General features: G+C 44.1%; 1 protein-coding gene across 1 annotated transcript; it reads left to right on the top strand.

Annotated features, from left to right (window-relative positions):
• The first annotated feature begins 2,478 nt into the window (after window positions 1-2,478).
• ZSCAN12 (zinc finger and SCAN domain containing 12) lies at window positions 2,479-12,668 on the top strand. The gene is given in 4 exon segments (XM_070074345.2): window positions 2,479-2,613; window positions 3,489-3,968; window positions 8,775-8,919; window positions 11,245-12,668. Coding segments are annotated over 3 exon segments (1,842 nt in total). The 5' UTR covers window positions 2,479-2,613; window positions 3,489-3,557; the 3' UTR covers window positions 12,531-12,668.
• The last annotated feature ends 4,148 nt before the right edge of the window (window positions 12,669-16,816 follow it).

Raw genomic sequence — 16,816 nt, 5'->3', positions numbered from 1 at the left:
CCGATGAACATCATACACCATGCGTTACCAGTGGTCCCTGTCTCCCTTCTTGTACGAGCCAGAGGAATGTTTTTATGAACTAGTTTGTAAATGTATAGGAATAGAACCGAGGCCCATAATGTGCCGTAAAGGCGACAACTTTACCAGCGTGCCACAATGCCAGCCTCTAGACTCCTTTCTTATTTCGGTGAAATAACTCCTTTGAAAACATTTGTAGGAGAGTGGGAGAAAGGAAGAGAGAAGAGAGAGGAAGGGGGGGGGGCGGGGAGTAAAAAGAGAGAGAGAGATCACATCATGAAACAGGAAGAAAAAGAGATTCAGGGGCCAGGCTCACTCCTCTCATAACTCCCTTTTGCGGGAGCTGAACAGGGTCCATCAAGAACTACATTAGTCCCTTCTGAGGGCAGTGTCCTCGATGACCTGATCGCCTTCCACTGGGCCCCAGCTCTTAAAGATTCTGTCGCTTCAACACCACACTGGGGACCACGCTTCCAGCATGAACTTCTGGAGGATGCACTCAAACCATATTCAAAGCACAGCAATCCTCATACTTGGATCCAATGTTTTGATCCAATCATAGCAGTCTTCCAATTAAGAATCATTTCCTGTAGCACCTCCAGGTGGTCACAAAAACTGTTTTACCAAAAGATAAAGGCCTATATTTAAAAAGAAATTAGCTAACAATATATATAAAGTGTGTGGCATGTGTGTGTGTGTGTGTACGTGGTATAGATGGGCCATGAGATATTAGTGACTCACGAATCCAAGACTTATGAAACTGTAACTCAGGTAACATGCATCCCCCCCAAAGAAATCTTCTGTGGTAAACAATGAAACTGACCAGTTGATGCTCTGCAGATAGGTACATTTTACTCTCTGTTAATATATTCAATTGTTTACCTTAGGCATTAGCATCCACATTTTGGCAAGTACTCAAAATGTTAATTTTCCCTTTTTCTGTTTTTTTTTTTCTTTAACAAAAGCAATATAGGCTTATAATTTTGAAAAGATCAAATGGCACAGGTTTTATGATGAAAAGCAACAGATCTTGCTTTACCAATAGCCTCACTCCCTGACCCACCTGAGGGGTGATACTTTTTCTGTCTCTGATTCTCGTAATTGTTGTTTCCATATCATTGAATGATGTTCTGCTACTAGTTTTTGTTTACTCTAGACATCAGATGCTGAATATTTGCTATGTTCAATTGGAGTTTAAGTCACAATATCCAAACTATGTTATTATTCTTGGTTCCTCCTTTTATTACCTTGGGGAGGGGCTTCAATTTTTTACTCATTTATTTTAAACAAGGATTTACTGTACACTCTGCATCACAGTTTATGTCTTGTTATAAGGCATAGCTTCTGCTTAGCAGCATGGACCTACTGAAATATTCCTGCGCCTTTTCCTGTCCGTTTCACATATCTTAAAATTGGATGAGCTGCTTGGTCTGCACACACACACAAAATGGCATCAGTGGTTTTTCAATAGACACACACTGATTCTATTTAAACAGCTGCTTGTATCTTCTCCCATTAGATGTGTGAAAAGGAAGCAAAACATTCTGTTGTCTCCATGTAAACGCTGAAAGTTCCTCCTTTGTTGACATGTTTTGCCTGTATTCTAAATTATGTGCTTCTAGATGCTCACAGAATTCACATCACAAAACCTTGCTTTGCTTTTGGCTTCTGATTTCAAATCTGGAAGTGAAATCCTTCTTTTATGATCATTTGTGATGTATTAGAACTAAAAGTATTTTCAATAAAAATATGAAATTTTCAAAGTTAGCTAAATGTTAAATATTATATTGAGTTTGTTTACATCTCTTTCAGATGAGATATATGGATTTAAAATACAAACATATGGAAGGATGTTATGCAGAAAGTTAAGCCACCACTTAGGACACTCACATCTCATTTCAGGGTGCCAGTTCCCGCCCAGTTACTCTCATTCTGATCCAGTTTCTTGCTGACGCATCCTAGGAGGGAGCAAACAGCGGCCAAAGTGCTTGGGCTGCTTCTGCCCACTTGGGAGACACAGATGGAGCTCCTGGCTCCTGACTTCAATCTGCCCCAGCCCTGGCTATTGTGGATATTTGAGGAGTGAAGATTCTCTCTCTCTCTCTCTCTCTCTCTCTCTCTCTCTCTCTCTCTCTCTCTGCCTTTCAAACAAAATGGAGAGAGAAGAGGGAGGGAGGAAGAGGAGGGATGGGGGAGGGAGGGAGAAAGACGGAAAGGAAAGGAAAAAGAGAAGAAAAGGAAGGAACTCTGTAATCGTCCATAGAAGATCACTGTACGCATAAGATTAACAATTACAGCTGGGGCCGGCGCTCTGGCGTAGTGGGTACCCCTCAGGTCGGGGGAAGCGGGGACAAGGGCTGCGTGAAGATCATGTTCATTTACTCGCGGAAAAACGACCGAGTCGGAGCCCCCGCTGCCCCTTCCCGGCGCTGCCGCGGAAGTGCGCCACGCGCGAGCTCGGCGACGCCCTGCCCCGCACCTGCCGCCGCTTCCGGCCTTTGTGGGCTCCGCGGTGGGCTCCGGCCCCGCAGGGGTTCACGGCCTCTGCCCTTCGCCCAGAGGAGGGAGAGCTCTGCTGGCCTCTTGGGGCCGCGGGTGAGCGAACCTGAGTCCGGGGAGTGGGCGGGGGTTGCAGCGTTCCCACTGCCGGATCCCTCCCACCCGTTTCCAGCAGGTGCGGTGCGGGCCAGGAGCCCCCGCCTCCCTGCCCCTTGGAGACCGGCCGGAGCCCGGGCCGCTGTGGTCCGCCCCGCCTCTGCAGTGAGTCGGTGGTGCGCACCGCGTGGTCCCGGTTTTGTCTCGCAGTTTGGACCTCACACCTTGTATCCTCGGATTCCTTCTCTCCCGATCTTTGGCCAGCATCCCAGCGACCGTTAAGTGCGCCCATCCTGTTTACACTTAGAGTCACAGAAAAGGAAGGTAGGAGGAACCTAGAAGAGGAACCTCCCCAGCTTTCTTTATATAAAGTGCAAATCAGAGAGACTAAATCTGAGGACATAAATTCGTGGGATGTCAAGGTTTCCAACAAACATCTGGACATTTAGAAAGGTGTAAAAAGCAACTAATCAAGGCTGTTCTAAATCTGTATATCTGAAATGCATGAAACCTGTATAACAAATACAAATTTTTAAAAATAACTTACCATATTGTTTAAAATAAAGACTATTTAAAGCATCTTTTATTACTGTATGCACTTATTCTAAATGTCAGTTTTATTCCATTTAGTTATCCTTTATTTTAGGACTAAATGAAAATAAATGCCCTACCAGATCTCACTGTTTCTTCTGAAATCCCTAAAACAAATTGACAGCTTTTCCTTTCGTCTTTGTTTTCAGTCCATTCTTAAGTCTTTTCTGTATTTCCTGAATCTAGTAAATTAACCTGGAAGCAGGTGTTCAAAGGTGATGCTTCCCAGAGTTTGCACTTGTTTGTGGTGCAGTTTTTGTTGATAATGATGACTTGTCCCTCAGGTCCACCTAGGAAGACGCTTTGCGGGGAGGTCTTACTTGAAGCCCGGATAGAGCTTTGGCACCGCTGTGATGGCATCTACTTGGGATAGCCAGTCCCGTAAGGAACGGGATGAGGTTTTGGAAGTAAAGATAGAGGAGGAGGAAGAGAAGTATAAGCACACTACCAGACAGGACTGGAGCCTGCAGGACACCACCCCTAACAGAGAGGTTTTCCGGTGGGACTTCAGGCACTTCTGCTACCAGGAAACTTCTGGACCTCGTGAGGCTCTGGACCGCCTCCGGGAACTTTGCCGTCAGTGGTTGAGGCCAGAGACGCACACCACGGAGCAGATCCTGGAGCTGCTGGTGCTGGAGCAGTTCCTGGCCATCCTGCCAGAGGAGCTGCGAGCCTGGGTGAGGCAGCACCACCCAGAGAGCGGGGAGGAGGCGGTGACGGTGCTGGAGGATTTGGAGCGAGAGCTGGATGAGCCGGGATGCCAGGTGAGGGGGAAAATGGTGTGATGTCTGTGTGAGAACAGATGAATGGTGGGTTTCTTTTATAAAATTGTTCTTGGCCGGGGCGGCGGCTCACTAGGCTAATCCTCCGCCTTGCGGCGCCGGCACACCAGGTTCTAGTCCCAGTCGGGGCGCCGGATTCTGTCCCGGTTGCCCCTCTTCCAGGCCAGCTCTCTGCTGTGGCCAGGGAGTGCAGTGGAGGATGGCCCAAGTGCTTGGGCCCTGCACCCCATGGGAGACCAGGATGAGTACCTGACTCCTGCCTTCGCAGCGCGCCGGCCGTGGTGGCCATTGAAGGGTGAACCAACGACAAAGGAAGACGTTTCTCTCTGTCTCTCTCACTGTCCACTCTGCCTGTCTAAATAAATAAATAAATAAATATTGTTCTTGATGCTTTGATGCATCAGAGAGTTTCATGGAAAAGTGGCTAATGTGTTCCTAACCTATTTATACCTTTTCTATGGAGGGACTGCGTATTTCTGAACCGAGCTACAAAATTCTGATTTTAGGAACATGCTACTCAGCTGAGAAATAGAAGGTTTTTAGTATAAGAGAGAAGGTGTGAAGAGAGATGATGCTAGCAGAGTGGGAAGCAGCCCCTGAAACGGGCATCGCTCCTGCTGCACAATACAAATAATTAGGAAAGTTTTACAGGTAATCTGCTGTCCTGGCCTTCTTTAAAAGATTAAAGATAGAGAAGTCTATGGCCATACCACCCCCATACCACGCCCAATCTTGTCTGATCTCAGCAGATAGAGAAATCATCTTAGAGGAAGCAGACTTTGAGGTGTAGAAGCACATTGTAAAGTTAGGGAGGGAGAGGCAGACAGATTCTCTCTCTCTCTCTCTCTCTCCCTCTCTCCCTCTCTCTCTCTCTCTCAAACCCACCTATATTGGAAACATTAGTTATGAGAAGATAGAGCGTCTAGGACCTTGACTATCAATCCCTGGAGTTTAGATTTTATTCTATAAGACAGAGGCTTCTAAGCTTATTTTTTTTTTAAGATTTATTTATTTAGTTGAAAGTCAGAGTTACACAGAGAGACAAGAGGGAGAGAGAGAGAGAGAAAGAGAGAGATCATCCATCCAAGGCTTCTAACCTTTTCTCCTTGAGTCTGAATGAGATTTACTAACCCTGAAATATAAGAGAACCAAATTAGGTAGAACATTTTTGTTATAACAGTGATACAAGGCTATGGCTCTTGACCAGTGACCGTTTTGTGCCCTGAAGGGCATTTGGCAATCTTTTGGGACATTTTTGGTTGTCATAACTGGGGGAGGTGCTACTGGTATCTCGTGAGTAGAGAATGGGATAATGCTAAACATCTTACAGTGTGCAGGACAGCCTCCAACAACAGAGAATTATCTGACCCAACATGTCAATATGTTGACCCAATGTTAGGAAACTTTGGTATAGAGAGTATGAAAGTTGGGGCAAGAGCTTTGGCTTAGCAGGTTAAAGCCCTGGCCTGCAGCACCAGCATCCCATTGGCCACTGGTTTGAGTCCTGGCTGCTCCACTTCCAATCCAGCTCCCTTCTGATGGCCCGGGAAAGCAGTGGAAGATGGCCCAAGTGCTTGGGCTCCTGCACCTGCATGAGAGACCTGGAAGAAGCTCTTGACTCCTGGCTTTGGTTTGGCTCAGTTCTGGTCATTGTGACCATGTGGGGAGTGAACCGGTAGATGGAAGACCTCTTTTTCGCTCACTCGGTATCTACCTCTCTCTGTAACTCTGTCTTTCAAATAAATAAAGTAAACCTTAAAAAAAAAATATGAAACTTGATGATGTAATGAAACAAGTTTAATATAGCACTGGGGAATAAACAAAGGTTGGAAGTTTGAAATACAGTCGGGAAATGGGACTACAAAGAATGAAACATGCCCTGGGTAAGAATTAACTGGAAATGGCCTATGGCCATACCACCTTCCTTGAATGCCCTAATCTCAAGCTAAACAGGGTCTGGCTTATTTAGTACTTGGATAGGAGAATCAACTGGAAATAATGACACATTATATCTTTAAAGAAGGAAGAACCAATGGAGAACTTTTTTTTTTTTCAGGAAAATTCCTTTATTTATTTGAAAAGTACAGTGACAGAGGGAAAGAGGAAGAGAGAGATCCTCCATCTGCTAGTTCACTCCCCAAATGACTGCAACAGCCAGGATTGGGCCAGGCCAAAGCCAGGAGCCTGGAACTCCATCCAGGTCTCCCATGTAGGGGCGGGGACTCAAGCAATTGAGTCTTCATCATCTGCTTTCCCAGGTACATTAGCAAGAAGCTAAATCAGAAGCAGAGTAACTGGGTCTCCAACAGCACTCTACTATGAGATGTGGATGTTGCAAACAGCTTAATCCATTGGGCCACAGTGCTGGCCCCCAGTGGAGAATTCTTTACTGAATAATCTATTCAAGGCTAAGCAGTAGAGATTTGAGGTGTGAAACACAGCTGGAACAGGTACACTCCTAATACAGTTAAAGACTGCAGAGGATAACTTAGCAGATATTTAGCAAATATCTATTTTGTACCAAGCACCATTTTAGGCACTGAGAATACAGCACGAACAAAGCGAAGATGGTTGCTGTTGTCATATAGAGTCTAGTCTACTGAGAGAACAGACAGTAAGCAAAGAATCAACGAACATAAGATATCAAGTGTTGATAAAACAAAGGGGCAGGCATTTGGCCTCACAGTTAAAATGCTTGTGTCCTATAAGGAGTGCCTGAGCTTGAAATCCAGCTCCTGACTCCCAACTTCCTGCTAATGCAGACCCTGGGAGGCAGCAGTGATGGCTCAAGTCATTGGGTTCCTACTGCTCATTTCAAGTAATTAGCTTCCTGCTATCCAGGTGGGAGACCTGGATTGGATTCCCAACTCCTGCTTCAGCCGTGGCTCAGTCGTAGCTATCACAGGCATTTGGGGAATGAACCAGCAAATGATAGCTTTCTCTCCCTCTGTCTCTCTCAAATAAATAAACATTTTTTAAAGATTGATTTATATATTTGAAAGGCAGAGTTACAGAGAGGCTGAGGCAGAGAGATCTTCCATCTGCTGGTTCACTCCCCAAATGACCGCAATGGCTGGAGCTGCACTGATCTGAAGCCAGGAGCCAGGAGCTTCCTCTGGGTCTCCCATGTGGATGCAGAGGTCCAAGGACTCGGGCCATCTTCTGCTGCTTTCCCAGGCCATAGCAGAGACCTGGATCAGAAGAGGAGCAGCCAAGACTTGAACTGGCACCCACAGGGATGCTGGCACCATAGGTGGTGTCCTTACCTGCTATGTCACAGCACCAATCCCAATAAATAAAACTTTTGAAATAAAAAAAAAAATAGTGAGGCCGGCGCGGCAGCTCACTAGGCTAATCCTCCACCTGTGGCGCCGGCACCCCAGGTTCTAGTCCCAGTTGGGGCACCAGATTCTGTCCCAGTTGCTCCTCTTCCAGGCCAGCTCTCTGCTGTGGCCTGGGAGGGCAGTGGAGGATGGCCCAAGTGCTTGGGCTCTGCACCTGCATGGGAGACCAGGAGGAAGCACCTGGCAACTGGTTTTGGATTGGTGCAGTGTGCTAGCCACAACCCACCGGCCATAGCGGCCACTTGGGGGGTGAACCAACGGAAAAAGGAAGACCTTTCTCTCTGTCTCTCTCTCTCACTGTCCACTCTGTCCAAAAAAAAAAAAAAAAAGTGAAGCAGAGGAAAGGAAAAGTGAAGGAAATGAAGATTGGGATTTGAGTGCTGTGTTCAATATATCCACCAGGAAAGACTTCAGACGAGGTGACATTTAAAGCAGACAACTGAAATGAAAGGGCAGCCAAGTAGTTACCAAGGATAAGCAGATTCAGGCAGAGGAAATGGATAATGGATAGGCCTTTAGGTGAGAATGCACTTGTCATGATAGAAATGTGCTCATTAAGGTGGAGATGAAATAAAATAATTACAAAGAGAGGTAGGCAATTGGCACACAGTGAAGACCCACTTTTTAAAGATGCTTACTTAATTCACAGAGTGGCTGAAATTACTGATTAAATCAATTAATTTGGGGAGCAAGGGACAAAGCAGAGAGAGATGGTATGAAAGGAAAAGAGAGATGAGCCTTAAAAAATAAAAAAGATGTGTTTCTGTGAGATAGAAGGGAAGGAGATGATGTGGGTAGAGACGGGTGTAGCGAGGGGTAAATGAGTTCTGAGATAGTCCGGATCTCAGATAAATAGAAAATAAAAGCATCTTCCCAGCGGGAAGTGGGATGGGAACTTCAGAAGGGCCACTCCTGAGAACAGCTTCTGGAATGAATATGCCAGAGATTCCTCTCCTGTCCCAGCTTTTCTCATCTTTCTTTTCTTCTTTCTCTTCTATTCCCTTCTGATTTTCTTCTTTAACATTTCTCTATATTATTTCCTTTCACCTGTCCTTTCTCCTTTTTCTCTTCTGTGTTATGTTCTCCTAAATTATGTATTTTTCCTCCCTTCTGCCCTTTTTTTTAAAAAACACTTGTTTTCCTTCTCTGCTTTATTTGTTCTTTCTTTCCCTTCTCTACTTCTTTAAGACGAAGAAGTTAAAGTAGTACGATCAATATTCTTTAGCTGTTAACAACAAGGGACATTATTTCTGGTCAGGGAAGGGAAGCCCTACAGGAGGCAACATTTACTTTGACCTTGAAGAATAGGTAGGATTATGGCCAGCTCATATCTACAAAAGCCATTTCAAGTTTGAGCGAGCTTGGTGCCACTGCTGTAAATAGCATTTCCTTTTGTTCTCTGTTCCCACAGCAAGTCTCTGAGCTGTATCTCATGTTTCCCCAGGTCTTAGTCCACACTGAGAAACAGGAAATGTCCTTGCAAGAGATGGTACCACTAGGAACAGAACCAGAACCCGGTATATTCCTCCAGTCCACAAAAGCCCAAATAAAGTGTGAATCACCAGACCATGAAGCCCAACAGGAGCAAGGTAAGGAGGAGAGATCCATCTCAGGAGGAGCAGGAAGATAGAGTGACATACACAGATTCTTTTTTTTTTTTTTTAAGATTTATTTTATTTATTTGAAAGGTAGAGTTATTGGGGGGAGGGGCAGGGGAAAGCAGGGAGAGATACATCTTCCCTCTGCTGGTCCATTCTTCAAGGGGCTGCAATGACCAGGTCTGGGTCAGGCCAAAGCCAGGAGCCAGGAACTTCTGGGTCTCTCGCTTGGGTTGTATGGTGCCATCTTCCACTGCTTTCCCAGGCACATTAGCAGGGAGCTGGATCGCAAGTGGAGCAGCCAGAACTGGATGCCAGCATTGCAGGTGGGGGCTTAACCTGTTATGCCACAACACTGGCCTCCCTGAGGCTCTTTTATACTTAGTACTGTTTCTAATCATGAACATCTAGAATTTCTAGGAATCTACAGCTCAGCTCAGACAACCTGATTTCTCTTTCTCTCTCTCTCTCTCTCTCTCTCTCTCTCTCTCTCTTTTTTAAGATTTATTTTAGGGGCCAACGTTGTGGCGTAGCAGGAAAAGCCATCACCCGCAGTGCCAGCATCCCATATGTGCACCAGTTCAAGTCCCAGCTGCCTCACTGCCAATCTAGCTCTTTGCTATGGCCTGGGAAAGCAGTGGAAGATGGCCCAAGTGCATCTGCATGGGAGACCCAGAAGAAGCTTCTGGCTCCTGGCTTTGTATTGGCCCAGCTCCAGGCGTTGTAACCATTTGGAGTGAACCAGTGGATGGAAGAGTTCTCTGTCTCTCTACCTCTCTATAACTCTGCCTTTTGAATAAATCTTTTTTTTAAAAAAAAAAGCTTTATTTTATTTATTTGAAAGACAGAGTACAGAGATAGTGGGAGAGACAGAGAGAGAGAGAGAGAGAGAGAGAGAGAGAGAGGAGAGATCTTCCATCCTCTGGTTCACTCTCCCAAATGGCCACAATGGCCAGAGCTGATTCAGCCAGAAGCCAGGAGCCTGGAATTCTATCCAGGCCTCCTACATGGGTGACAGAGGGCCAAGCACTTGAGCCATGTTCTGCTGCTTGCCCAGGAAGCTGGATCAGAAACAGAGCAGCCAAGACTCTGCTATGGGATGCCAGTGTCTCAGGCAGCAGCTCAACCCACTGTGCCACAACACTGGCCCCTCTCTAATTCTTTTTTATTTTTACATTCATATTTTTCTAAATTCAGACTATATGTTATTTGAAATCACTTAATTTACTACTTTGTACTCAACTCCCTTTTATTTCTAACATTTGCCCTACCAGACATTCCCGCTGTCTTCTGCTAGGACTCTGTACTTCCTCCTTCAGTAAATAAACCTTTGTGCCATGATGTCTACAACTCTTAGAGGAAAAAACTGTGCAAATTATAAAGAGAAGGAATAATGAAGAAATAATAAGGCAAATGTGATAAAATGTTTGCTACTACTTCCTCTATATTTTTTTCACCCATGTAATTTTTTAAATAAGTCTGAATTGTTCAAAACCAAGTTTCCCTCCTACTCAGTTTGCACAGCCATCTAGTCTCCTCCCCCTAATTATTAGTTTCTTGTATGTCCTCCCAGAGAGTTTTTCTACGTGTGCATTTTTAATATAGAAACAGATATCTTTTCCTCTATTTATCATGAATATGATAGAATCTCACATTTAAAAAATGTCTTAATGGCTGCTTTATATTAAAATGTATGGATAAACCACACAATTATTAGCCAGTTTCTTACTGATGTCACTTGTCTCTGTTGTTTTGCTCCAATAAATTATGTTACAGTGAATAACTGTGTATGTGAATACATCTGTAGCATACATTCCTATATGAGGAACTTTTAGGAAGAGGGTTACATACTATTGTGATTTGATAGATTTTATAAAATGCTCTTCTATATAGGCTTGGGTTTGGATCAGTTCATACTCCTGCCAAGAATGTGTGATATCTATTTCATTAACAGTGTTATATCAAACTGATTAGATACACTCTGATGGGTGAAAAGTTATATCTCAATATCGTTTAAATTTGCTTTTCCAAGATTGTGAGATGGAACATCTTTTCTTTTGGTTAAGAACTATTTTGCTTGCTTCACTAGAAACCATCAACTTTTCCTTTGCCCAGTCCTCTGCTGGGTTATTGATGTCTCCCTTCACAATTGTTGCAGTACATTGTGTATGAGGGCCTTCCTATAATCTAATGCCATTTTATTGTCACATAGAAACTCTAGATTGTTACATGTTTTCCATTTGAATCATTTTAATCGCCTGCTGAAGTTACTCTGCTATAACTGGAAACTAGGTAATATTTATGATCCCCTTGTAGTTTCAGATGTTGAGGCTGGAAATGAGTACAGGAATTTAAAGCAAGAAGTTGCAGAAGAAATGGAATCACGTGGGACTATATGCAGAAGATTTGAGAATGATACACCCCAGGCTGCCGAAGGTGGAGCTACCCATGAACCTAAAGGAAAAACAGAATCTTATCAGTACTCCAGGCAAGAGAAACCACCTGCATGTGATGAAAATGGAGTGAGTCTGACTGCAAACACGGAGCACACCGAACACCAGAGACTCTGTCCCGGAGCAAACTCCCATGAATGTGATAACCGTGGAAAAGCTTTTAGTCAGCACTCACGCCTTACAGAACATCAGAGAACCCATACTGGAGACAGGCCCTACAAGTGTGAAGAATGTGGAAAGACTTTCCGTGGGAGAACTGTGCTTATTCGACACAAAATAATATACACTGGAGAGAAACCATATAAATGCAATGAGTGTGGCAAAGCCTTTGGCCGCTGGTCCGCTCTTAATCAACATCAGAGACTTCACACAGGAGAGAAACACTACCATTGTAATGAGTGTGGCAAAGCCTTTAGCCAAAAAGCAGGCCTCTTTCACCATCTTAAGATCCACACGTGAGACAAACCTTATCAGTGTACCCAGTGTGATAAGAGTTTTAGTCGGCATTCCATACTTCTTCAGCACCAGGGAATGCACACCGGGGCGAAGCCCTTTGAGTGCAATGACTGTGGGAAGGCTTTTGTTTACAGCTCCTCCCTGGTTTCCCATCAGGAGATCCACCATAAAGAAAAATGCTATCAGTGCAAAGAATGTGGGAAAGCCTTCAGCCACAGTGGCCTTATTCAGCATCAGCGAATCCACATTGGGGAGAAACCTTACAAGTGTGACGTGTGTGAAAAAGCCTTTATTCAAAGAACAAGTCTTATTGAACACCAGCGGACTCACACTGGAGAGAGACCCTATAAATGTGACAGATGTGGGAAGGCCTTTACTCAAAGGTCAGTCCTCACGGAGCATCAGAGAATCCACACTGGAGAGAGGCCCTACACGTGTGATGAGTGTGGGAATGCCTTCCGGGGAATCACCAGCCTCATTCAGCATCAGCGGATCCACACGGGGGAGAAACCCTACCAATGTGATGAGTGCGGCAAAGCCTTCAGACAGAGGTCAGATCTTAGTAAACATCAGAGAACCCATAATAGAGGTGGTCCCTATACATGTAATAAGTGTGGGGAATTGTTCAGGCAGAACTCAGTTCTTATTCAACATCAGACTCTCCACAAAGGAGAAAAATCAGTTTCTGTGTGATGACTCTAGGGAAGCTCCCTCACCAGCAGGCTGGTGAGGAAGACCAGCTTTGTCATGATTTGGGGCAAAACTTCAGTCACTATTGCTCTAGGGAACCATCCAATCTTTAAACAGGAACCCACTGTATAATGTCCATTATGTTAGGCACTGTGGAAAACAAGACGCATTAACATCCGATTTCTTTTCTCAGTTTACAATCTAGTTTGAGATTGCTACATGCACATATTTAGTTAAATAAGACTACAGGATGGTAGAGTTGATGCTCAGTGTGGCATAGAAAGTGACACTTGACAGACAATAAGTGCTATAAATTCTGTAGAACAGATTATTTTGCCTAGTGTGATCAGTTTTTTACTGACAAGGATTTGATGGGAAGATGTGGAAAGCAAAAGGGATAAAACATTAAGGTCAAACAAGTACAAGCAGAAGTCAGAATGCGTGTAATCTGGAAGCAGTCATGACAAAATTAAGAGAGTTCATTCAAATTGGGCAGTTGATGGTCTTAAGTTGGAAACATCTTGGAGATAGACTGTGAGAGGACTGGAATGCCAGTAATTTCATTTAATACTTTAGAGCATTTTGACAACTAGGACTTTTCTCATTCAATTTATAAAGGACCTCTGTAACCAAAATTATTTCCCATTTTAAAGATGAAGAGCCTCTTGTTCATGGAGATGGTGTGTCATAGCTATGTTAGCTGTGATACTACACAGCTTACATGCAGTTTTATATGACTTCTAGTTCTGTCTGTTACTCTAGAGCCTCGCCAGTTTTGATGGACGTCAGGATCACCTGGGGAGCTGTTGCAACCACCCGAGTCCCACTCACAGATACTCTGCTTCACTGGGCCTAGGATGGACTTGACAATGTTCATTTTTATAGCTCAGGACCACCTGATATATTCTAAAATTTCAGAGACATTCTGTTGAATCACAGATGCCTTCATGGTTGCCTGTGAACTGAAGAAGCTGAACACAGCCCTTAGAAACAAGAGTCCACTGTAGATTTTTAGCACAAGGAACACATGCCCCCAGTTCTTGAGGGTGAATTGGAAATGAGATACCACCATGCCCAGAACTAGGGTTTCACATGGTCTTTCCATCTATTCAGACTTAAATGTTTCTACCTTGCATGATAAGGTCCACAATTTCAGGGACTACCTTCCCACCCCAGTCTAACACAGGTTCTCCCCTCAGTTTGAAGTAGCGCTACAGAGACAAAAGGGAAGGAGGAGAAAGGAAATGAAGGGTAATTCAAATTCTTCTTCAGTCCCACTGCTAATTTCCTTTTCTGCCCAGGCCTGTGTCTTTGTTGCATCTTCTTCCCACACATGTTAACATACACTTTTCCCATTTCCCTAGTGCCCCTGTCTCTTGCCCCTCTATCCATAGCCCCAACACAATATCATCACTGGGTTGGAATTAGAAGAGTTCTTAATCATATAGAATACGTGTGTTCCTAGCTCTGCAAGTTATAAATATGAACACATTTTTCTCATAGAAATGATAGTGGTAGTACTATGATATAGCATTTATTGTCAAATTTGCCTTTGGGGTTGGAATTTACATGAACCAATTCTGTATAGCAAAACATTCTTAAGTTTGTCACAGGAAGAATCAAATGAACAGTTAAAACACACATTCAGGGGCCAGCACTGTGGCATAGCTGGTAAAGCTGCTGCCTGCACTGCCTCTGTCCTATATGGGTACTAGTTTTGAGTCCCGGCTGCTCCACTTCCAATCCACCTCTCCTCTATGGTCTGGGAAAGCAGTAAAAGCTCATTGGGCTCCTGCACCCATGTGGGAGACCTGGAAGAAGCTTCTGGTTCCTGGCTTCGGATCAGCCCAGCTCCAGCCCTTGCAGCCATTTGGGGAAAGAACCAGCGGATGGAGGACCTCTTTCTTTCTCTCTCTGCCTCTCTGTAACTCTGCCTTTCATAAATCTTTTTTTTTTAAATTCATAAATCTAGGACAGTTTATTTAGGATCTCATAAACACCAACATTGGAGGTTACACATATACAGCACTAGGAAAAAAATATACCCCAGAGTGAGCCCAAGTGTTGTGTAGCTGTAATTATATAAGACCTATTCCTCCTGAAGCTTACCCTGCCTCCCATCTCTCTCTCTCTCTCTCTCTCTCTCTCATCTTCTTGTTTTATTTGAAAGACAAAGTTACATAGAGAGGAAGACAGACAGAGAAAGATTTCTGTTTACTGGTTCACCCTCCAAACGGCTGCTACAGCCCAGGCTGGGCTGACTGAAGCCAAAAGCCTGGAGCTTCTTCCACGTGGGTAGAGGGGTCAAGCACTTGGACCATCTTCCACTGCTTCTCCAGGCATATTAGCAGGGAGCTGGATCAGAAGTGGAGAAGCCAGGTCTTGAACCAACACCCATATAGGATGCCAGTGTCACAGGCAGAGGCTTAACCTGCTACGCCACACCACCAGCCCCCCATTTCTGACTTTTGTACAGACTCTATTGGAGAGGATTTACTTAGTGACAACCCCCTTTATGAGAATGTCCTTGTCACCAATCCAATGCTGTCCATACTCATCTAACATGATTTCGCAGCTTTATAACAAAACTGAAATTACTCGATTAATCTGCTCGTTGAAATGTAACGCTTGTTTTTTAAAACTTGATTTCTGCTCCTCTTGATGCCTTTACTTGAAGTGTTTTCAGTTCATTTTCTACTTAACGTGTTCTGTCTCTGCACACATGTTGCTCCATTTGCCTTTCTGTATGCTAGTTAATTTAACTCTTCAGTATTTAATACAATAAAGGGGCCATAAACAAAGACCTAGAACAGAGGACTATGCCTATTATATAGAAAGTTACAGTTCGTAATTTGTTTAAAAATAAATGAGTATTTGTTCTAGTTGTTTCTTGAGCTTAAATGTAGTCACACTACCTAAGGGGGAAAATCAGTGAGGGACATGGAATTTTCAAAGGCTATTAAGTTATTTATATGGGATAAAGAAAATATGGTGGAGTACGCTAACTAATTGGAACTAAATTGCCATTACAGAAATATTTGAAGTCCCTGAAGGGCAAGTAGAGAATATGGCAGATGTTAGAGAATGGTGGTGTTACGTTGGGAAGCACAGTAAACAGAATGCTTTGTGATGAAATCAAACATCTTAATGGATAAAAGACGTGTGGCGTGACAGTGCTGGAACCTAAGAAATCAGAGACCTTTGAAGCTCCTTGTGTTCATGGATTTTGAACTCACCAGCAGCTGGAGGCAGAACAGTGAGGACAAATAGGAAAGTAAAGCAGATCTGAGGTGGAAGCAATGGCGGTCGTAGTACTGAGTGTTGTAGACACAAACGGTGAATCATGAAGCAGTGGTTTACAAGTGAGGATGAGAAGAAGACGGACCTGCTTTTCTAACTGACCCACGTTAACCAAAACAGTGTATGTATAATGAGAGCACCGGGAGACAGCAGGGAAAAGCCACGTTTCTAAAGCAATAAAAAGTAACGTGAGCTTAGACATGACCTGTGGAAGAAAAAATAGCCCAACAATCCAGACAGCACAGGAGAAAGGTGTTGCAATGGAAAAAAGATGGGGCCATGTACCCCACCCCCCAAAAAAGGACTGAAGAGGATGCTGGAAATTGAAGTATGAGAGAAAGAACGATAATGGAATTAAGCCAGGCTCTGATCTGATAGATCTCAACTACACAGTGAGGACGAAGGTGGGTGGCACCAAGAAAAACGAACTAAAAATGCTCCACACTCCTGTACTCAGAAGAGAAGCTATCTCTGTAGGAAGACAACTCAGTAGGTTATTGATTGTAGGGTGTTACAGTCAAAACCATCCGCCATTTTTATTGGCCATCTTTTGGAACTGAGAAAAGGATTTACTAACAATAATACTTTACACCTGTTAACATCCCTAAGTACTTTATGTTTTTTTCACTTTCAGCTAGAGAAATTGAAATCAATGAATTAAACTGCTCAAGGTAACAATATGTGGTGGGACCCCCCGTTTTTTTAAGATTTATTTATTTGAAAGAGTTATAGAGAGAAGCAGAGACAGAGAAGGATCTTCCAGCTGCTGGCTCACTCCCCAGATGGCTGCAACACCCAGGAGCTTCTTCCAGGCTCCTGCGTGCGTGGCAGGGGCCCAAACACTTGGGCCATTTTCCACTGCTTTTCCCAGACCATTAGCAGAAGTGGAGCAAACTGCGACACAAAGGGGCGGGATCAAAGCTCCCATTCAGCTCTGCTTTTACTTTCTTGCCTTGGGAACTGCTGAACAGTGGCCGGCAGGGGATAAA

The sequence above is a fragment of the Oryctolagus cuniculus genome, chromosome 5 (assembly GCF_051225735.1).
Source record: "Oryctolagus cuniculus isolate XC-2025 breed Fujian yellow rabbit chromosome 5, ASM5122573v1, whole genome shotgun sequence".
Classification (NCBI taxonomy): Eukaryota; Metazoa; Chordata; class Mammalia; order Lagomorpha; family Leporidae; genus Oryctolagus; species Oryctolagus cuniculus.
This window is presented reverse-complemented; position numbering and strand designations above follow the sequence as displayed.